The sequence below is a fragment of the Orcinus orca genome, chromosome 13 (assembly GCF_937001465.1).
Source record: "Orcinus orca chromosome 13, mOrcOrc1.1, whole genome shotgun sequence".
NCBI classification, from domain to species: domain Eukaryota; kingdom Metazoa; phylum Chordata; class Mammalia; order Artiodactyla; family Delphinidae; genus Orcinus; species Orcinus orca.
The window spans coordinates 33,079,247-33,102,874 of NC_064571.1; the positions used below are offsets into that span (position 1 = coordinate 33,079,247).

At 39.4% G+C, this 23,628-nt stretch overlaps 1 protein-coding gene across 3 annotated transcripts in view; it reads left to right on the top strand.

Annotated features, from left to right (window-relative positions):
- Positions 1-8,655: 8,655 nt before the first annotated feature.
- GFPT1 (glutamine--fructose-6-phosphate transaminase 1) overlaps positions 8,656-23,628 on the top strand; it is a 75,227-nt gene continuing 60,254 nt past the window's right edge. Inside the window, exon 1 of one of the 3 annotated variants that reach the window (XM_049696404.1) lies at positions 8,656-8,844. In XM_049696404.1, coding sequence (XP_049552361.1) covers positions 8,838-8,844 — 7 coding nt within the window. In that variant the 5' untranslated portion in view covers positions 8,656-8,837. The other 2 variants (XM_004277023.3, XM_049696405.1) reach the window with 2 other exon arrangements.

The following is a 23,628-nucleotide window of genomic DNA, read 5'->3' on the forward strand; positions in this document are numbered from 1 at the left end:
ATATATAAATATTGCATGTTTGCTTTACCTCATATGAGTTATTTATAACATGCTGAATCATCTTCTGTACACGTGGATTTTATCCAGGGATATTTTTATTTTTGTTCTTCATTTCTCATGGTTCCTTCTTTGCATAATGTGTGAAGCATTTTCAAATACATCCCCCCAATCTAATTTATTTACTTTTTTAATACAGAAGTAAATAGGGAGAATCTTTTTAAGATATTCTAAAATGGCTTAGCTTTTTATGAGATGTTTGAAACTATGTTTACTGAATTTTTACCTTGTTAAAAAAAAACACTAAACAATTTTTAGTTTTAAAATGGTATCTGCCTAGTAGCCCCCAATGTAGTATCACATAACTTCCCACTGAAAGACCAAAAAAAAAAAAGAAAAATCATAATGCTGAAAACTGATGAAGAACCAAGTTCTAGAATGTAGACAAAATTTCCATTGATTACAAGACAGAGCAGGCTGAATTGAGAAAAACTGCCTTAGTGTGCTCAGGCTTTACCTTATGATACAAAATCTGTCTGAAAAAAAAGATGTGAAACTGCTTGGTCCTTCTACTGGCTTCTCCTGACTCAGAGATCTATAATCTGTACCATGCCCAAAATTTGGACAGTTATCTTTCTACCATATGTGTACAGCTTTTTCAGATAGCCCAAGTAGCAAATTATCCTTCTCTTTTGTTTTTCTATAGGAATTCAGAGTCAACAGTTCACAGACAATATCAGGAACGGAAAGATAGGTACATTGCATCTTTGGAATTCTGTTCCCCAAAAGTACTGAGATTAAAATAGGGATGGAAACAGAAAGAACTCCAGCAGTTGTGAATGCTGGGAAGAGAAGTTTTAATTTTTCTTCTTTTGGTTCACAGAACCAGGTATTGCGGTTGGAGAATTTGTTTCCTGAGCCGTTATAGATGAATTCAGGTTAGACTATGGGAATTACTGCGTAAGGTAGGCACATTAACTTGCTGAAGCTACAGGAGATTGAGATTGTGGAGGAGATGCAGTTAATGACAAGTCTTGGGTCTGGCCACGAAATAAGTGGCTGAGGTGAGTGGGGGATTTAGTTACTGGAAGAGGAAGTCACAGAACAGAGAGGCCAAGTTATTGGAAAGATTTTCTACAAAAGGGAGCTTGTTGGAACTTCCCTGGTGGGCCAGTAGTTAAGACTCCACGCTCCCAACACAGGGGGCCCGGGTTCGACCCCTGGTCAGGGAAGTAAGATTCCACATAACACAACTAAGCCCACGTGCCACAAGTAGAGAAGCCCACGTGCTGCAACGAAGACCCAGCGCAGGCAAAATAAATAAACTAAAAAAACAAAAACAAAAACTGGTTGTCTTAAACAATAGAAATTAAAAAAACAAACAAAAAAACACTATGGGACATTTCAATATGTATTTGAAACTGAGATTATTGGCCAAAGCACCTGGAGGGTTTTTCACTAAACAAAATTAGGGTGAAGCCTGTCAAGGAGTGGGTAATTTCCCCCTCTACCCCTTTTGAGTTCTTGTGACTGGACTAACAATAAAATTGACACAAAATAGATTAACAGGAGAAAAAGAAACAAATTTTAATTCTTGCACACAGAGGTCTCATAGTAATGGGACCCAAGAAGTGGCCAAAGCGTTAGCTTTTATATTTTTAGACAAAATTAATTTGAGAGGAATTGACAGAACAAAGAAATTTAGGTTTGGGTGCTAATTAGTAAGGAATTTAAACAGTTTGGACTTGGGTAGTGAGTTAGGAAGGAAATAACAAGGTTGGTTTAGGTAGTCTTTTGGCCTGAATTCCCTATCTCTGGTGATAAGGATGTCTTCCTATCTCCCAGTACAGGGAGGGCACCTGTCACATGGAAGATTTATTTCCTGCTTTCAGGGAGACAGGAGGGTCAGAGTCCCTCTTGTATCAGCCATTTCTTAAGTAACTTTAATTCAAAATAATACGACATTGAGGCATATTTTGGGGTGCCTGCCATGAGCCCCACCAAGCCCTAATACAGAATGATAAGGAGCAAAATATATAAAAATAGACTTTCATTGAGCATTCACTATGACCCTGTCCTCAGCACCTTATATTTATGAAGTCATTTAATCCTATGAGATGGGTAACTATTATTGTCCCCATGAGGCACAGAGAGAAGTACATATTCCATTGCCATAGAAATTAAGTGGAAAAGCCAGGAACATGGACCCTGACATTCTGGGTGCAGAGCCTATGCACATTGCCATTAGGGAATTGAACCCTCGTACCTTTCCCGAGTATTCCTACCTCAGGAAAGGGAAAAGCATTCCTTGTCTTCATAGGTGCTGCTTCCTAGTGGACCATCTTTTACTTGCTTCAGACCATCATGGGCCAAATGTGTACATCTGTACACATCTGTGTGCATATGTGTACATTTTTTTCATGCAGGAATATGAAGCTGGCTGCTCTCCAGTCCAGTGGGAATTTACGTCATCCCTTCGGGAAACCCTAGCCTTATACTCTGCTTCTCCGCATTAGAGTTATCAACAATAATTCCACAGGGTGCTTGCAGTCTGCAGAATCGACTTTTGAAAGAAACTCTAGAAAACAGTATTCTTCTGTCTCCTTACATTTGGAGTCATCTTTCAACTCTAGGCAGCTCCCTGAATGGTCCACCTCTGTTTTGGCTCTGATCACATCCTACAGGATAGAAATAGTAGATAGGACCAGTTAATCTCACGGTTTCCAATTTGTTGACAATTTCTTGGCAGTAGAATGAGTTTCTTTCTAGCAGAGGTAGAAAACTCTGCCCCAGGTTCTGCCTACTGGGGAAATTTGGAGCCACCCTGGAGGCGAGTATTGGGGAATGTATTAATTCTAGTTGGAGTCAGCACCCTTTGTTCTCAAGCCTGAGGAGTGAACATCTTTTGTTAGTGTTTTCTTGGTGTCCCTTCATTCTTTTAGCCCTTTCCTTTGAAGAACTTCTACCTATTCCTGACTCTATGTGGCTCTGGTGGAACTGTCCAATCACCGTGTCCTACCTTTGCCACCAGAGTGGGGCATACGACTCCCTAGACCCATCAGAATCCTTGCCTAAATATAAAAAGTGAGGATGGAGGAATAGCCTCTCTCCCCTTGGACTGCAAGCTGTAAAGATGTGATTCCAGAGCTGTTTTAGGGTCTTTTCCCTGTCCATGAGGTCAGAGAGAGAATCAAAGAGAGTTCTGACAACATTTTTTGTGTGCCTGGATATAGATGTATCTGAAGCTGTTTGTATCTCTGTCCTTTCCAATTACATTAGCCAATAAATCCCCCTCTTCAGCTAGTTTGAGTAACTTTCTATTATTTGTCATTGAAAGCTCTATCCTCTAGAAATTTAAAATAAATACATATATTCACGTTGAGGAAGTCAATAAGATCACCCTTCGATGGATGTGTTAGTCAGGCTTTCTAGAGAAACAGAACTAGTAGGGGGGAGAGAGGGAGAGAGAAATTCATTTTAAGGAATTGGCTCATGCAATCATGGAGGCTACCAAGTCCAAAATCTGCAGGATGGGCTGTCAGGGTGGAGACACGGAAGAGCTGACATTGCAGTCCAAGTCCAGTTTGGCTGGGGAATTCCTTCTAGCTCTGGGGAGGTCAGTCTTTTGTTCTATTCAGACTTTTAGTTGACTAGATGAGGCCCATCCACGTAATGGAGCTCATTGTGCTTTACTGAGTCCACTGATTTAAATGTTAACCTCATCTGAAAGCATCCTCACAGAAACATCCAGAATATAATATTTGACCAAATATCTGGGCACTCCAGTGCAGCCAAATTGACCTATAAAATCAGCCATCACAGTGCCTTCAGCACCAACTTATTTCTGATTCCTGCTTCCATAATTTGGCCTCCTTTCTCTGGCGTTACCATACTTAGTTCCACATGCCCTTATATTGTCCCTTTCTTGCCCAGTGTCATCAACCAAGGTAATCTGTCCAGGTCTGCCTTCCTTCTAATTTCAGAATTATCTTTATTTTATCCCCATCAAAGCTTGCATTTCCTCAGTGACTTTTTCACACCTGGTATCCAAATGAAAATAATCTCATGGTTACACTCTAAAGTGTAATAGATGATAATGACTTAATGTAGATCTCCTTGGGGAGAGAGAGGTGTTCTGCCTTAAATATATATGTACAGGTGGAGTTTAGGCAACGTGATAGGGAAGGAGTGGAGGTAATTTTGCACAAGGGAACTTTCTGGTTCCCTTATAATCCTATTTTGTGAGTGACTAGTCCTCTATAGTCAAGCCCTAACTATTTAACATTTGATTCCCTTCTTAATGCTTCCTTTTAAAAAGGGCAAATACACAGATGCAAAGTTTAAGATAGGATTCTTCTTTAGGGAACTGCCAATAGGTTAAAGTATAGCTAGACCGTTAAATGCTTGAATACAGTGATGGGAGATGATGCTGATAAAACCGACAGGAGCGAGATCTGAATTACCAAGGGTGTGTGCATAGGAGTCTGGACTTAATCCTTCAGGTGAAGGATACCCACTGAATTGGAAGCAGGGAGAAACAGGATCTGATCTGTGTTTTTGAAAAATCACTCTGGTGTGAAAGTGTCTAGGATGAACTGGGGTAGTGGTGGAATCAAAGGGGTTTACTTAAGGGGTCTTTCTGAGGCCCTGACTGGTGCCTTCTCCTGTTCATTGCTTCCTTCTCAAAGGCCTTCGTGGCTCAACCTACTTCTTTTTCCTTTGACATCGTCTCTGTCCACTGAAGTACACTTCTCCATATAACTCCATAAGATGTGGGATATATATGCCCCTGCTTCCCATATTCTTGAAATGCACAGGGCTTTTAAAATGTATGTATAATTAAAATGAGATGTATGTATGTATGTATAATTAAAATGAGATGTATGTATGTATGTATATTAAAATGAGATATGTATGTATATTATGAGAGATATATGAGATAAAATGTATGTATGTTAAAATGAGATAATTGACATATAACATTATATTAGTTTCAGATGTACAGCATGATTGATGTATATATAGCGAAATGATCACCACACTAAGTCTAGTTAACATCCATCACCACACATAGTGAGGAGAACTTTTAAGATCTACTCTCTTAGCAACTTTCAAATATACAATACAGTATCATTAATTATAGTCACCATCCTGTACATTATGTCCCCAGGACTTATTTATTTTATAACTGGAAGTTTGTACCGAGGCCTTTTTAATAATTTTATTGCTATCAATACTTATTATTGTAATCCAGATAAGGGATAACAAAAATCACAAATATGGGGGCATTTAAAAATCTTATAAAGCTATTTCAATTATGGTTCTTCGTTTCTTTAGCAATGGCAATGGAATCCCTGATGGCCTTCAGGCTGCATGGCAGGGAGAAGGCTGAGAACCATCATATTCAACAGGACTAATCCCATGAACAGGGAAATGGACTTACGTAAAAAGACAATGAATTACACCCCGTTACCATCATTATTATTATTATTAGTTCAGAACTTTTGTTCAGGAGAGAAAATCTTTTCCATTTCCTTGGATGTTTGAATCAGACCCAGATGTCTCCTTTCCTTCATAGGACATTTATTTTCTTCTCCTCCAGCCCTTATCCCCAAAGGTCCAGCTAAAGCAAAGCTATGTATAGATGGAGGTCAGACAAAGTTCTTCCGTATCAGTGTCTTGATTGGCACATGTTTACAAAGGCTCTTTGTTGCAGTGGGTTGGTGAGGTTGTTCAAGCTTGGGCTGGGAAAATACTGACCTTCAAAGTTTCTTCCTTGAAACTGGTGCATAAGCACCTTCCGAAATAGCTGTAGAATGGAGGTGGACAAGACAAATTGATAGTCATGATGGAGTAGAAAGCAGAAGAGGAAAGTAAGTGTTCATAGATTATTATAGTTTGAGCATGAGCACTTTGGTGATACCACTAACATTTTCTTTGTTCCATCAACAAGTTTTCTGGTGATGCACAAAAGTATTGTTCAAACTTTGGAATCATACCTTCACTTCTTGGCAATATCACTAAGGTTCTACCAGAACCTCTTAGATGAGGGTTCTGAGGCTAACACATACACACACAGAGACTTTTTTTTGCCTCTTGAATTAAAAAATGTGTTGTCTAGTAACAAACAATTCACTGGTTTTTAACTTTGCTCTGGGTAATTTAGGAACCTGTTTAAGGGCCTGAAATATTAAAGGGCTTGCAGGTGAGTACTTTCATTAGTTAAATGTCACATTTTCCTTTCTTTCAGGACACTTATAAAAGGGCATCTTTTTCTTTCTCTTGTTTTTTTGAAAACAAACAACTTTTTATTGATGTATAGTTGGTTTACAATGTTGTGTTAGTTTCAGGTGTACAGTAAAGTGATTCAGTTTTATATGTATATTCAGTTATATATATATATATATTCTTTTTTTTTTTTTTTTTTTGCGGTACGTGGGACTCTCACTGTTGTGGCCTCTCCCATTACAGAGCACAGGCTCCGGACGCGCAGGCTCAGCGGCCATGGCTCACGGGCCCAGCCGCTCCACGGCATGTGGGATCTTCCCGGACCGGGGCACGAACCCGTGTCCCTTGCATTGGCAGGTGGACTTTCAACCTCTGCGCCACCAGGGAAGCCCTATATATATTCTTTTTCAGATTCTTTTCTATTATAGGTTATTACAAGTTATTGAATATAGTTCCCTGTGCCATACAGTAGGTCCTTGTTGGTTATCTATTTTATATATAGTAGTATGTATATGTTAATTCTCAAATCCTAATTTATCCCTCCCCCCATTTCCCCTTTGGTAACCATAGGCTGTTTTCTATGTCTGTGAGTCTATTTCTGTTTTGTAAATAAGCTCATTTATATCATATTTTTAGATTCCACGTATAAGTGATATTTGTCTTTGTCTGACTTCACTTAGTTTGATAATCTATAGGACCATCCATGTTGCTGCAGATGGCCTTATTTCATTCCTTTTTATGGCTGAGTAGTATTCCATTGTATATGTATATACCACATCTTCTTTATCCATGTATCTGTCAGTGGACATTTAGGCTGCTTCCATGCTTTGGCTATTGTAAATAGTGCTGCTTTGAACATTGGGGTGCCTGTATCTTTTTGAATTAGCGTTTTCATCTTTTCCGAACACATGCTAAAAGGGCATCTTTTTCCCTCTAAGAAAAGCTGGAAAGCCCTTTGCTCATTTGATCAGATAACCAGCCATAGAAAGTCAATTCTGCTAAGAACATATGACTTTTTTCACTCCTTCAAAAACATTTTTGATCCCTTACTTTGTGCTAGAGTTTATACCAGGTGTTGGGTATGCAAAGACTTGTTCTACTCTCAAGAAACTTAGCTTTGTAGGGAAACATATTAAAAAATCATAAAATATTGAAGCATATTGCTTTAAAGGAGGCAGCTCAAAGAATGAGAGGTTAATGACTGTCCTCCAGCCTCTCTGGGGGAAGACAAAAAGGGTTTTCCCCAAGAAGTAGCATTTAAGCAGAGATGGGGTGGGGATTCCCCAAAGAGTAAACAATATGTGCAAAAGATTTGAGAACGTTGGACCTGTTGGGAAACTACCTGTTCAGGGTTGTTAGAGTGTAAACGGCTGAAAGGTGGAGCAGGAAGAGAGCAGTAGTGTGAGGTAAGACCAGACATCTGGGATCAGAAGACCATGCAATGTTCTGTACGTCAGGCAAGTTTTTATTTGATTCTAGTCTTGGGCCATTAATAGCGTTATAATAACCATCTACATTTGACTAAAAATAGCATTTAAATATTAAAGCAAATGCTCAGGTAATAAATTTTCAGAAACATCATCTCTCTCTGATTAAGTCTCTCTTGGCAGGACTTGTGCATTAATTCATAAGATTAATAGTTCATGAGTCCAATGGAAGGCTGTCAAATCCAGGCAATTCCTACTGTCTGAGACGAGGGCCATCAGAAGTATGGGCCAGCAGCGTTTAAGCCCAGGCGCCTAGTGTTGGATAGTTGAGCCTTACATTCGACCCACTCCCCCTCTGTAAAAAACTGGGGGTTATGGAGGCAGTGGATGGGGGTGGGAATGGGGAGCGGAAGGCTTTCGAGGCCAAGAATCTGACTTAGAGCTAAAGTCGGGAACTGAATCGCTGTCACCAGAAAGACTGGCCAGACCTGATTGGTACCTCTCTTCCCTCATCTCACTCAATTCTTTCCAATTTTTTTACAAGCTTATGTCCTCTTTCCACCCTGACTTTGTTTGTCCCCTAGGATCAGGTATCCTTCTTTCTTCCTCCTCTCTCCCCGCTTGGTGGGGCGCCGGAGCTTGGGGCCTTGGACTGCTTTAGGCGCGTGCCCCAACGCTATTTGCTTTGGTAACAATACCATCCTCTTTGCTAATCTCTCCATCGTTCCCTGCCAGCCTCCCAGTTCTTTCCCTCCCGCAGGGCAGTGCCTCCCGCTGCGCGCCCGGTGGTCGGGCGGCTCCAGGAACCTCAAGCGGATGCGGCCGCGAGCCGGTGCCACGTCTCAGCCGCCAGCAGGCCAGCGCCTGCGTGGGCTCTGGGGCGGTGAGGGGCGGGGCTGTGCGGGGAGGTGGGACCTGCGCTTGAGCGGCGCGGACGCGGCCCAATGGGACCTGCGGGCGGTGGCGGCGGCGGCGCGGTGTGCGCCGGGGGGCGGGGCCCAGCAGCAGTTGCTGGCAAGCCCGGGAGGACGGGACGGGTTTCATTGCCTCGGCCGTGGCATCCGTGAGGGAGTCGTGTCGGCGATCCCCTGGCCCCCAAGCCCGCTGACCGCCCAAAAGGCTTGTGTGCTCTCTCGAACTCGCCAGCCGCTCGCCGCTTGCCTTGCAGGCCGTGCCTCCTACATCATGTGCGGTAAGGGGGCCGCGGGCGGGGGGCGTGTTGCGGGGCGGTGCTGGGGTGCGGTGCGGGCGTCGCTGAGGCCGGTGGAACCGGCGGGAGCGGGAGTGTGGAGGGTGCGAAGTCAGGGTGTTGGGCGGGGGTGTCCCGCGGTGCCTGCGGGTGCTGGGGGCGGGGGCCGGCCTCTGGGAGCTGGAGCGGGGACCTAGGACGGCACCTGAGAGGAGGGCGGGCCCTAGAAGGGATCTGGGGGGGGCCGAAGGAGGCTTTGCGCCAAGAAGGGAACCAGGAGCGAAGAGCACTGTCTGAGTTGGAAAAGGAGCGAGGGCTGAGGGAACTGAGAGGTGGAGGGGAGTGACTTCAAAAGAGTCCAGCAGGTGAGGGAGGCAACCTGTGGAACATCAGGTGAGGTCTCTTGAATTTATCTCGCATTCTTCCAGGATTTACCTTTTAAAAAATATTTAATTTTAGTTGCTTTCTTTCGGGCACGCGCAGCAGAAAATAGAACTATAGCTAGAGCTACGACAATGACATTTCATATGATCTTACTTCCTGCCTCCCCCCATCTCAACAGAAGCCATTGCTAATCAATGCCTTGGTGAATGGGCCTGGAAGTGACCGTGGAGAGAGATCGTACATCATTTATTACTTGCATGTGCACCCATTTGAAACACTTACGTATGAGAAATATTGGTCTACATTTAATGAATGTTTTACCTAGAACAGTTAAAACATAAAGTTAGGCCCTTTTAGTCCATGTTTTGAGACTTAGTCGTTTTAATAATTAGATAAAAGTGTGAGTTAAAGTTATAATTGTCAGAATTATATCTGAAATGACTGATATGCTCTAAAATTCGTATTAACTTGGCTATTGTCAGTAAAAAGAATTGAATTCTTACCTTCCTTATTGAAATTTACAACTGACCTTACCCCTGGAAGAAAGAACACTTTAAAAAAAATTTTATTTATTTAATTTATTTATTTTTGGCTGTGTTGGGTCTTTGTTGCTGAGCGCGGGCTTTCTCTAGTTGAGGCGACTGGGGGCTACTCTTCGTTGTGGTGCGCGGGCTTCTCATTGTGGTGAGGCTTCTCTTGTTGACGAGCACAGGCTCTAGGCGCGCGAGCTTCAGTAATTGCAGCACTCGGGCTTCAGTAGTTGCAGCACGTGGGCTCAGTAGTTGTGGCTCGCGGGCTCTAGAGCGCAGGCTCAGTAGTTGTGGCAGACGGGCTTAGTTGCTCCGAGGCATGTGGGATCTTTCCGGACCAGGGCTTGAACCCCTGTCCCCTGCATTAGCAGATGGATTCTTAACCACTGTGCCACCAGGGAAGTCCCAAGAACACTTTATTTTAAGGGAAGTATGATTGTAATAGAATTGAAGCTACCTGGGAAACATTCTTTGTAGCCTTTTGCAAGAGGAACTGAGCAGGAGTAGCTTGTACTCATTAGTGTCTATTTTTCCTGCATTTAACTTTATGTTAATTTCAGCTTCTGAAATGAAGAGCAAGTTTAAATTTAGAGTAGATTGAAAAAAAAGCACACAGAAACAATTATAAATAGCCTGCTGAAATTATTAGTGGTAGAGCTGGCTTTAGAATCAGTTACACTTTTGCAGTGTCTAGGTAGTAGAGTGGTTTTGCAAAAGACATAATTTAGTTTGGAGCTGTGAGGTAATGAATTTGCAATCCCCAGTGTGCTTGTTTGGTAATTAACTGTTACTGAATGATGAGGTGTGCACTTAGTCAAGTACCTGGCTTTCTGCTTGCAGATCATTTCTTTATCTTGTTCCAGGAAAAACAGAAGTCAAAGTACAGTACTATAAAAGAAAAAATCAGATCTGGTTTAGAAAAGGTTCAGATAAGGGTGAGGCTTTCAGGGTGGTGATTAGTTGTTAGGCGTTTTCACAGAGTCATCATCCCCATTCCACCATGTTGTGCTGCTGAGGAAACAGGTGATAAACAAGAAATAAAGAACTAGTTATGGGAACATATGTATATGTGTAACTGATTCACGTTGTTATAAAGCAGAAACTAACACACCATTGTAAAGCAATTATACGCCAATAAAGACGTTAAAAAAAAAAAAAAAGAACTAGTATTTGAGGCATTTCTAAGGTCCTGCTTTTAACCTGGACCAGTTTTACATGATTCCAGGAATAGGGTTCAGAATTTCTTTCCTCTTCAATGTAAATTCTGAAAGTTAACTGTTAAGAGGACAAAGATTTGTCCTTATTTTCCTCCCACATCTTAATTATTGACATAAAATTTCTAGGCAGAGAAATTGAGTAGGAATGAAATTAGATGGGAAAATTTAGAGATTTACTTTCTGATTACCTGCTGCTGGTTCAAGTTTTTCTAAAAGATTTCGTTTCAACATTGCAGAGTGTTGAAGCAGAAGAATGAGGACTAACAATTCTTTTTGATAGCTTTTTCCAATCAGAGATACTGTTAAAACTGTTATTATATTTATCAGGTTGTATCGGGATGTTAATATCTTACTGAGGGGAAAAAAAAGATTTTATGGTCAAATAAATTTGAGAAGCCACAGACTGAACAGTGTTGACCTGGCTTTTTTTTTAATTGCAGGACTTTTTGGAACTTTTAATATGCTAGTAAGCATTATGAATCTTCCAGAGAAAAATAGTGTATCTATTTTTAAAATTTATTTTGTCTTCCTCTTATTCTTGGTTCTTTGGAATACTTTGTCCTTTTTAATCTGTTTTACCTTTGGCTTCAGTGAGAGAGTGTCAATTCACTTAAGTTACGCACAGCTCTTAACAGATTTTGCTGTTTTTTTATAAATGTAGGATTATACCCTTCTGGTCCAATGGTGTATATAAATGATATTTTTGTAAATGAGATAATATTTAAAAACAGTAAGAGAGCTGCAATTAAAAAATATCCTGAAATGAATCCTTAAAATTTTTTTTGTAATTATACTGTGTAATAGCTTTGGGGCTGGTTGAGGGATGCTAAGACTGGCTTCTAGGATAAATCATAAAACTACTAGTGTTAACGTATTCTTAGAAATCATACTGGGTATAAAGTAGTTGTGAAAGGAAAGAATTATTGCTTAATGAGCATTTCCTCAGTTGTGTTCCCTGGAAAGGGGAAAGTTAATAGGTCCTGGTAATGAGCAGTAGAAGGTGGGAAAGAGTTTTTGTTTTTGTTTTTGTTTTCAATCTTTATTGGAGTATAATTGCTTCACAATACTGTGTTAGTTTCTGTTGTACACCAAAGTGAATCAGCCATATGCATACATATGTCCTCATATCCACTTCCTCTTGAGCCTCCCTCCCATCCTCCCTATCCAACCCCTCTAGGTCATCGCAAAGCACCGAGCTGATCTCCCTGTGCTATGCTGCGGCTTCCCACTAGTTAATTATTTTACATTCCGTAGTGTATATCTGTTGGTGCTACTCTCACTTCGCCCCAGCTTCCCCCTCCCACCCCGTGTCCTCAAGTCCATTCTCTATGTCTACATCTTTATTCCTGCCCTGCAACTAGGTTCATCAGTACCATTTTTTTTTTCTTAGATTCCATATATATGTGTTAGCGTATGGTATTTGTCTTTCTCTTTCTGACTTACCTCACTCTGTATGACAGACTCTAGGTCCATCCACCTCACTACAAATAACTCAATTTTGTTTTTTTATGGCTGAGTAATATTCCATTGTATATATGTGCCACATTTTTATCTATTCATCTGTTCATGGACACTTAGGTTGCTTCCATGTCCTGGCTATTGTAAATAGACCTGCAGTGAACATTTTGGTACATGACTCTTTTTGAATTATGGTTTTCTCAGGGTATATGCCCAGCAGTGGGATTGCTGGGTCATATGGTAGTTCTATTTTTAGTTTTTTAAGGAACCTCCATACTGTTTTCCATAGTGGCTGTACCAATTCACATTCCCACCAACAGTGCTGGAGGGTTCCCTTTTCTCCACACACTCTCCAGCATTTATTGTTTCTAGATTTTTTGATGATGGCCATTCTGACCAGTGTGAGATGATATCTCATTGTAGTTTTGATTTGCATTTCTCTAATGATTAGTGATGTTGAGCATTCTTTCATGTGTTTGTTGGCAGTCTGTATATCTTCTTTGGAGAAATGTCTATTTAGGTCTTCTGCCCATTTTTGGATTGGGTTGTTTTTTTGTTATTGAGCTGCTTGTAAATTTTGGAGATTAATCCTTTGTGCATTGATTCGTTTGCAAATATTTTCTCCCATTCTGAGGGTTGTCTTTTTGTCTTGTTTATGGTTTCCTTTGCTGTGCAAAAGCTTTGAAGTTTCATTCGGTCCCATTTGTTTATTTTTGTTTTTATTTCCATTACTCTAGGAGGTGGATCAAAAAACATCTTGCTGTGATTTATGTGAAAGAGTGTTCTTCCTATGTTTTCCTCTAAGAGTTTTACCGTGTCCGGTCTTACATTTAGGTCTCTAATCCATTTTGAGTTTATTTTTGTGTATGGTGTTAGGGAGTGTTCTAATTTCATTCTTTTACATGTAGCTGTCCAGTTTTCCCAGCACCACTTATTGAAGAGGCTGTCCTTTCTCCACTGTACATTCCTGCCTCCTTTATCAAAGATAAGGTGACCATATGTGCGTGGGTTTATCTCTGGGCTTTCTATCCTGTTCCATTGATCTATGTTTCTGTTTTTGTGCCAGTACCATACTGTCTTGATTACTTCAGCTTTGTAGTATAGTCTGAAGTCAGGGAGCCTGATTCCTCCAGCTCCGTTTTTCGTTCTCAAGATTGCTTTGGCTATTTGGGGTCTTTTGTGTTTCCATACAAATTGTGAAATTTTTGGTTCTAGGTCTGTGAAAAACGCCAGTGGTAGTTTGATAGGGATTGCACTGAATCTGTAGATTGCTTTGGATAGTAGAGTCATTTTCACAATGTTGATTCTTCCAATCCAAGAATATGGTCTGTCTCTCCATCTATTTGTATCATCTTTAGTTTCTTTCATCAGTGTCTTATAATTTTCTGCATACAGGTCTTTTGTCTCCTTAGGTAGGTTTATTCCTAGATATTTTATTCTTTTTGTTGCAGTGGTAAATGGGAGTGTTTTCTTAATTTCACTTTCAGATTTTTCATCATTAGTGTATAGGAATGCCAGAGATTTCTGTGCATTAATTTTGTATCCTGCTACTTTACCAAATTCATTGATTAGCTGTAGTAGTTTTCTGGTAGCATCTTTAGGATTCTCTATGTATAGTATCATGTCATTTGCAAACAGTGACAGCTTTATTTCTTCTTTTCCAATTTGGATTCCTTTAATTTCCTTTTCTTCTCTGATTGCTGCGGCTAAAACTTCTAAAACTATTTTGAATAAGAATGATGAGAGTGGGCAACCTTGTCTTGTTCCTGATCTTAGTGGAAATGCTTTCAGTTTTTCACCATTGAGGATGATGTTGGCTGTGGGTTTGTCATATATGGCCTTTATTATGTTGAGGAATGTTCCCTCTATGCCTACTTTCTGCAGGGTTTTTATCATAATTTGGTGTTGAATTTTGTCAAAAGCTTTCTCTGCATCTATTGAGATGATCATATGGTTTTTCTCCTTCAATTTGTTAATATGGTGTATCCCGTTGATTGATTTGCGTATATTGAAGAATCCTTGCATTCCTGGAATAAACCCCACTTGATCATGATGTATGATCCATTTAATGTGCTGTTGGATTCTGTTTGCTAGTATTTTGTTGAGGATTTTTGCATCTATGTTCATCAGTGATATTGGTCTGTAGTTTTCTTTCTTTGTGACATCCTTGTCTGGTTTTGGTATCAGGGTGATGGTGGCCTCATAGAATGAGTTTGGGAGTGTTCCTCCCTCTGCTATATTCTGGAAGAGTTTGAGAAGGATAGGTGTTAGCTCTCCTCTAAATGTTTGATAGAATTCGCCTGTGAAGCCATCTAGTCCTGGGCTTTTGTTTGTTGGAAGATTTTTAATCACAGTTTCAATTTCAGTGCTTGTGATTGGTCTGTTCATATTTTCTATTTCTTCCTGATTCAGTCTTGGCAGGTTGTATATTTCTAAGAATTTGTGCATTTCCTCCAGGTTGTCCATTTTATTGGCATAGAGTTGCTTGTAGTAATCTCTCATGATCTTTTGTATTTCTTCAGTGTCAGTTGTTACTTCTCCGTTTTCATTTCTAATTCTATCGATTTGAGTCTTCTCCCTTTTTTTCTTGATGAGTCTGGCTAATGGTTTATCAATTTTGTTTATCTTCTCAAAGAACCAGCTTTTAGTTTTATTGATCTTTGCTATCGTTTCCTTCATTTCTTTTTCATTTATTTCTGATCTGATCTTTATGATTTCTTTCCTTCTGCTAACTTTGGGGTTTTTTTGTTCTTCTTTCTCTAATTGCTTTAGGTGCAAGGTTGGGTTGTTTATTCGAGATGTTTCCTGTTTCTTAAGGTAGAATTGTATTGCTATAAACTTCTCTCTTAGAACTGCTTTTGCTGCATCCCATAGATTTTGGGTCATCGTGTCTCCATTGTCATTTGTTTCTAGATATTTTTAAATTTCCTGTTTGATTTCTTCAGTGATCACTTCATTATTAAGTAGTGTATTGTTTAGCCTCCATGTGTTTGTAGTTTTTACAGATCTTTTCCTGTAATTGATATCTAGTCTCATAGCATTGTGGTCGGAAAAGATACTTGATAAAATTTCAATTTTCTTAAATTTACCAAGGCTTGATTTGTGACCCAAGATATGATCTATCCTGGAGAATGTTCCATGAGCACTTGAGAAGAATGTGTATTCTCTTGTTTTTGGATGGAATGTCCTATAAATATCAATTAAGTCCATCTTGTTTAATGTATCATTTAAAGCTTGTGATTGCTTATTTATTTTCATTTTGGATCATCTGTCCATTGGTGAAAGTGGGGTGTTAAAGTCCCCTACTATGAATGTGTTACCATTGATTTCCCCTTTTATGGCTGTTAGTATTTGCCTTATGTATTGAGGTGCTCCTATGTTGGGTGCATAAATATTTACAATTGTTATATCTTCTTCTTGGATCGATCCCTTGATCATTATGTAGTGTCCTTCTTTGTCTCTTCTGATAGTCTTTATTTTAAAGTCTACTTTGTCTGATATGAGAATTGCTACTCCAGCTTTCTTTTGGTTTCCATTTGCATGAAATATATTTTTCCATCCCCTTACTTTCAGTCTGTATGTGTCTCTAGGTCTGAAGTGGGTCTCTTGTAGACAGCAAATATATGGGTCTTGTTTTTGTATCCATTCAGCCAATCTGTGTCTTTTGGTGGAAGCATTTAGTCCGTTTACATTTAAGGTAATTATCGATATGTATGTTCCTATTCCCATTTTCTAAATTGTTTTGGGTTCATTATTGTAGGTCTTTTCCTTCTCTTTTTTTTTTTTGCCTAGAGAAGTTCCTTTAGCAGTTGTTGTAAAGCTGGTTTGGTGGTGTTGAACTCTGTCAGATTTTGCTTGTCTGTAAAGGCTTTAATTTCTCCATCTGAATGATATCCTTGCTGGGTAGAGTAATCTTGGTTGCAGGTTTTTCTCCTTCATCACTTTAAATATAGACATATGCCAGTCCCTTCTGGCTTGAAGAGTTTCTGCTGAAAGATCAGCTGTTAACCTTATGGGGATTCCCGTGTGTGTTATTTGTTTCTTTTCCCTTGCTGCTTTTAATATGGTTTTTTTGTATTTAATTTTTGATAGTTTGATTAATATGTGTCTTCACATGTTTCTCCTTGGATTTATCCTGTATGGGACTCTCTGTGCTTCCTGGACTTGATTAACTATTTCCTTTCCCATATTAGGAAAGTTTTCAACTATAATTTCTTCAAATATTTTCTCAGTCCCTTTCTTTTTCTCTTCTTCTGGGCCCCCTAGAATTCTAATGTTGGTGCGTTTAATGTTGTCCCAGAGGTCTCTGAGACTGTCCTCAGTTCTTTTCATTCTTTTTTCTTTATTCTTCTCTGCAGTAGTTATTTCCACTATTTTATCTTCCAGGTCACTTATCCGTTCTTCTGCCTCAGTTATTCTGCTATTGATCCCATCTAGAGTACTTTTAATTTCATTTATTGTGTTGTTCATCGTTGCTTGTTTCATCTTTAGTTCTTCTAGGTCCTTGTTAACTGATTCTTGCATTTTGTCCATTCTATTGTCCATTCTATCTCCAAGATTTCGGATCAACCTTACTATCATTATTCTGAATTCTTTTTCAGGTAGACTGCCTATTTCCTCTTCATTTGTTAGGTCTGGTGGGTTTTTATCTTGCTCCTTCATCTGCTGTGTGGTTTTCTGTCTTCTCATTTTGCTTATCTTACTGTGTTTGGGGTCTCCTTTTTACAGGCTGCAGGTTCGTAGTTCCCGTTGTTTTTGGTGTCTGTCCCCAGTGGCTAAGGTTGGTTCAGCGGGTTATGTAGGCTTCCTGGTGGAGGGGACTAGTGCCTGTGTTCTGGTGAATGAGGCTGGATCTTGTCTTTCTGGTGGGCAGGTCGACCTCTGGTGGTATGTTTTGGGGTGTCTGTGGACTTATGATTTTAAGCAGCCTCTCTGCTAATGGGTGGGGTTGTGTTCCTGTCTTGCTGGTCGTTTGGCATAGGGTGTCCAGCAGTGTAGCTTGCTGGTCGTTGAGTGAAGCTGGGTGCTGGTGTTGAGATGGAGATCTCTGGGAGATTTTCGCCATTTGATATTATGTGTAGCTGGGAGGTCTCTTGTGGACCAGTGTCCTGGAGTTGGGTCTCCCACCTCAGAGACACAGCACTGACTCCTGGCTGCAGCACCAAGAGCCTTTCATCCACGTGGCTCAGAATAAAAGGGAGAAAAAGTAGAAAGAAAGAAGATAAAATAAAATAAAGTAAGATAAAATAAAATAAAGTTATTAAAATAAAAAATAATTAAGAAGAAAAAAATTTTTTTAAAAAGTGAAAAAAAAAAAAAAAAGAAACGGACGGATAGAACCCTAGGACAAATGGTGAAAACAAAGCTATACAGACAAAACCTGACAGAGAAGAATACACATACACACTCACAAAAACAGGAAAAGGGTAAAAAATAATAAATCTTGGTCTCAAAGTCCACCTCCTCAATTTGGGATGATTCGTTGTCTGTTCAGGTATTCCACAGATGCAGGGTACATCAAGTTGATTGCGGGGATTTAATCAGCTGCTCCTGAGGCTGCTGGGAGAGATTTCCCTTTCTCTTCTTTGTTCGCACAGCTCCTGGGGCTCAGCTTTGGATTTGGCCCCGCCTCTGCGTGTAGGTCGCAGGAGGGCGTCTGTTCTTTGCTCAGACAGGACAGGGTTAAAGGTGGAGCTGACTCGGGGACTCTGGCTCACTCAGGCCAGGGGGAAGAAGGGGTGCGGATGCGGGGCGAGCCTGCGGCGGCAGAGGCCAGCGGGACGTTGCACCAGCCTTGGCGCGCTGTGCGTTCTCCCAGGGAAGTTGTCCCTGGATCCCGGGACCCTGGCAGTGGCGGGCTGCACAGGCTCCCCGGAAGGGAGGTGTGGATAGTGACCTGTGCTCGCACACAGGCTTCTTGGTGGCAGCAGCAGCAGCCTTAGCGTCTCATGCCTGTCTGTGGGGTGTGGGCTGTTGGCCGCGGCTTGCGCCCGTCCTATTTGGGAATTTTTGACTGTACATTTTAGGTACCTAGAAAGTATTAGAAGATATTATATAGATAATATATAGATATTATCTATATAATATATAGATATTATAGATACATACATACATGAAAGAATCACTGTTGTACAACAGAAATTAACACATTGTAAGTCAACTATACTTCAATAAAAAATATTGATAAAAGAAAAAATAATGAAGATATTTGAAGTGATCACTTTGTACTTGGCACTCTGCCTTTTGGAGAGATGACTAAAACAAAGGAATTGCCTTCAGGGAATTGCTGTCTGATTGGAGGAAACAGTGACTATGCATATAACAGGTGTGGGTGATAATACACAGTCCTTCTTCATTGCCATTTTCTAGACTACAAGTGGAATGAATAGACATTCTGAGACTGGTTAGGCCAAGAATGTTCCAGATGTTAGGATAGGACTCTTAGCTGAGGAATGCTGCCAGCTGGTAGAGAACTAGTGCAATGCGAGAGATACCACTTATGGCACGTTCTGCCCAACAGTGAATGGAGTCAGAAATAAATTGAGAACTACTGCTAGTGGGTTTGAAAGAAGAAATAAAAGTGCCAGGAAAAGAGGCCAAAGAATAGTGGTTAGAGGCAGAAGAGTTCCAAAGTGGTATATTGCATTGGACAGAGTCTGCAAGAGTAGAAAAAGGTCATTCATGTTTAATATTGCAGAGACAAGTTAATTGCATTTAGCTATAAAGAAATCGTTAGAGAAGCTGCGTATATGAAGGCAGAAGGATTTGAGTTAGTGTTGAGGAGAGCATGTATACCAACAAAAGAGAGAGTATTGTGAAACTGAGGTCCCTGGTAGAGTTGAAAAGTTGAGTTCCTGATGTGTGAGCTGTGAAATTAATGCCAGGTGTTCGCTGATTGATTCATACTCTAAGCATTGTCTCTAAATTGACTAAAAGTTGATCTAGATCATTGGATAATAAAAATTCAACCCTCTATTGTGTAGGATCCTCAAAATATTTTGATGTTAACAAAAAGTTCTATATTTACAAAATTGAGGAATCTCTTACCAAGAGTTACAAGCAGGAGAGGCTGGTTCAGGGAATATGTGCGGAATATGTTTCTCTATTTTCAGTCTATAGGAAGGATAGGCTTATAGGGTATTATACTGTTAAGATGAAGAAGAAGGCTTCAATTCTATAAAGGAAGAATGTACTGAAAATGAGAAAGAGGCTGGGAAGAGAGAAATGGGGGTTTGAGAGTAGTCTAGATTCTAGACTTTAGAATAATATCTGGGGGAAGTGTAAAATTTAGACAAGCAGTGAATTAGCAGGATTGGTCAGCAGTTGGGAGGGCCCCCATGAAAGTGGACCTGAGATAAATGGATGACCTGAAATGGATGGACTTCACTATAGGAGTGCTCAGGGACACAGGGGTGAGAGTATAATGGGCCCAGAGGGGCTGGCTTGGCAGCATGAAGAAAAATTGTGGTCTGATGTGATTGATGAGAGAGAAGTGGGAGAGATGGAATGTTTAAAGGTGTGTGAGCAGAAAGTGCATGCTTTTTCTCGGGAAAGATGATGATATAGGTAGACTGTGAGGGAGTGTATAATTAGAGATGTCAGTGTTTAAACAGTGCTTTGAGTTCCAGGATGCTAAATATGCAAGAGAGAAGTGTTACAGAGCTCCTTCCAGTGGCCCCATTTATTTACAACAAAGTAGGAGGCACTTGAACCAGCATTTTGTAAATAGGAAAAAGATTTTGAACAATTAAAAAAACACACAAATAATTGAAATTTCTCATGTGTCACTCCATATAACTTTTTCTTTGTGTTTTTAGGGTTGTAGGAAATGTTATCTCAAATATTTCTTCTTTTAAAGGAATCTTACCTGTAGGATGTGCCTCTATAATTATAGTATTGACTATGTTTTATGGCAAGTGTATAGTTGGTGTGTATAACCTTAATAGCAGAATTGTTTATAATTACAAAGAGTTAGGAAAACCTCAATAAATAGGTAAATGGTTAGGTAAAATATGAGAAATCTATTATGGACTATTTTTATTATGCAACCTTCCGTAGACTGGGGTAGATGGGTTGTACTGATATAGAAAGATCTCCAACATCTTAAGAGAAAAAACTACAGAGCAATATGTATATTATCATATTTATGATAATATATTATCATATTTGGTTAAAAAAAACCAAAACCTATAAAACCATGTACATCTGAGTTCATATATGTAGAAAAGTTCATAGCTGAAGGATTGGGACAGTGTGTGGGGTTAATGGTGGTTATCTCCTGTGTGGAGGTAGAAAAAGGAGATTTTTCACAGTTCATTCTGTAGGATTTGTGTTATTTGAATCTTTAACGATGATAATTTGTAACTTGGGTTATAAGAAAAGATTTTTAAATGAAACTTAAGTAGCGTTGTAGATGGATTCTGTTTCAGAAGGTATAAAATTTACAGAAGGAATTTGAACACTTAATATTGATAAATTCCAATGTCTAGGGTTTCATCAGAATATTGAAGTTGTCAAGTGAAAAAATATGTAAAAGCAAAATTTCTTCTTGAAATTAATATAATATTGCAGGTCAACTATACCTCAAAAAATGTAAAATTTTTTATTTGTAAGAACATAAATTCAACCAGACATAGGAACTTTAATAATTTGATTGGTCAGCTAAATTGCATTCAGTTTTCATTTCAATAAGATTTAATAGTCTTTGCCTACAGCTAGATTGCTTTTAACCAGATGTGTCAAGTCTGTGATCTAGGTCATGTCTGAATATCTTGTTAAGCAAGGTGTTCAAAAGTGCTTTTATGTCATTGAATTTAAGTTGCCGTTTTCTGAGAGTGATGCCTGTAGGTGCAAGTCCTTGCTTCAGTTAGGGAGATATTTATTCCAAGTGTATTACATGAATAAGAAAATTTGTACTTTGGAAGCACAAGCTGATTTGGGAGTAGAAAGTCTCCTGTGCTCCATACAACTACTGTTTGTGTTATTGGAGCAATTACTGAAGAGTGGTGGAGAGTTGATTTTTAGTCTTTTGTAGTTACCTTAAGCAGTACTATTTATTGTGAAGTTTGATAAGACAAATCAAAGACCTGAAATAGGGATTGCTACTCTAATAAGCACCATTTTGAGTTATGAATACCTACCCTGTAAACATGCCCTGCATGTCTGATTGGCAAATTATTTGCTGTTATATTTTCCCAGCTACCCCAAGATTACAGATAACCCACTAATCTGTACAAGTGGGCCAGCTGTGCTCTCAAGGGGCTGCTCTGTAAAACTGACAGATTCAACCTCTTTATCTTTCATTTTCCTAACCAGGGATAACTTTCTTCTCCCAGCTCTGTTACTTTGATCTTAGAAAATTTCTCTACATGTGTCATCCTTTTATTCCTTTTAGTTCCTGCCTGGTTATGCAAGGAGAAATATTGCTCCTACTTCTTCTTCCTCAATTCCTCCCCTTCCCCTTTTCTTTGTTCCAATAGTGAACCAAAATAAATGACAGTAATGATTATTGGTAACAGTGGTGCTTCCTCTATCAAGGAAAAGGCAGGTTTTGAATTGGAATTGATATATGGTATTTCATCGAATCTAAGATGCCGCTTATTGGGAGATGTACCATTTATATATGGACCACAAAGAAAGAAAATATGACTGTCTTAAAATCAATGCTGTCAATATCTGAAGTCCTAGAAAGTATTGTGAGGATGCTTTCAGAATATCACAGGCTAAGTGATCTGTTTGTCTTTACCTTAAAGCAGTGATGAATCTTAGCATCACTAATAGGGAGTCACCAGACAATATAAAAAACATACATACTTGTGAATAATTCTTGTCCCTCAGTTTTAACCTAAATCAGTCAAGCCTTTCGTTTTCTCTTCCAGTTTGCAGGAAATACAAGGAATAGAGGAACTGGTTAGACCACACAGTGTGGAATCAATTAGGCAAAGCCAGAGGTGAGAAATTCAACAAGAAAATTGCTCCTGGCTTATCAGTAAGTCAGTGTCTTAGAGGAAAACAGGGCATTAGGGGAGACCATTCTGGAGTCAAAGAGACTTATGAGACATAACAATCAAATGTGAGCTGTGATCCTTTATTATATTGTGGAATAAACAAATCAGCTGTAAAAGACATTTATTTTTGTTGATAGGGAAAATGTGAATATATGAACATTGTATTAGATGAACTAGAGCATTATCTTAGGTGTGATAATAAGAAAATGTAGAAAAATGTTTTGTAGAAAAATGTTTTGTAGAAAAATGTCCTCATATTTTATATGTTACTTTGCTTTTATTAATTCTTAATGATATACTCTGAAAATACTAAGGCCCTCCACCAGGTTTCTAGCTTTAATTTGCTAATACAGTGTACACAGAACAAATCATGTAATTGTCAGAACAAAGAATTGAGGCCCAGAGGAGTACAGTCTGTAGAGGTATTAAAAGGTACCGCATGCTTAGCATATAGCAATCTCTATAGCAATCAAAGAAGAATCCTCAAAAACCATAGAACATCAAGCTGGAGGGCACTGCAGGTGTCCTCAGATGTCAGAGGGAGGAAATATTTGGCCCCTGTGCTGTGACTCCTCGTGTAATAGAAGTTGCTAACCAGTCATGGCTTTCCTTCCTGTATGAGAGACAGGGTCACTGAATCCTCTTCAGAGGTGCTCTCTAGAGCCAATACCAATTAAAAACCTGTTGGCACTTATTGTGAAACTTATTTTACCGTCTCTCAGTCAAGCCCATTCATTTTGCAGAAGGGGAAGCTGAGGCCGGGTGGTATAGTGGAAAGCTTCGGGGACACGAGTTAAAGAATTTGCAGGATTTCTTCAGCGCAAGAAACTTTTATGAGCTAACAAATGTTTAGTGTGAATTTTATTAGTTTATCAAGTAGTTACAATTTAAGTTTGTTTGGAGAGGGATACTGGTTTAGAGAATACCTCTTTCCGTATAAAATTGTACTCGGGATCTCAAGATTCACACAATAAGCTAATGTAAACCAGGGAGATTGAAGTTAGAAATAATATCAAAATTGAAGGCTGTTGTTGAATTACTTGTATTGAAGATAGTGAATTTAATATTGCATCACTCTGAATTTTCTTGTAAAAATGTGTTGAGTCTATAACTTGTCTTAAAAACAGTTGTTTTTTGTCATTAGCATTTAAATTGCTTTAAAAAAATTGGTATTTGATTATTATATTTAAT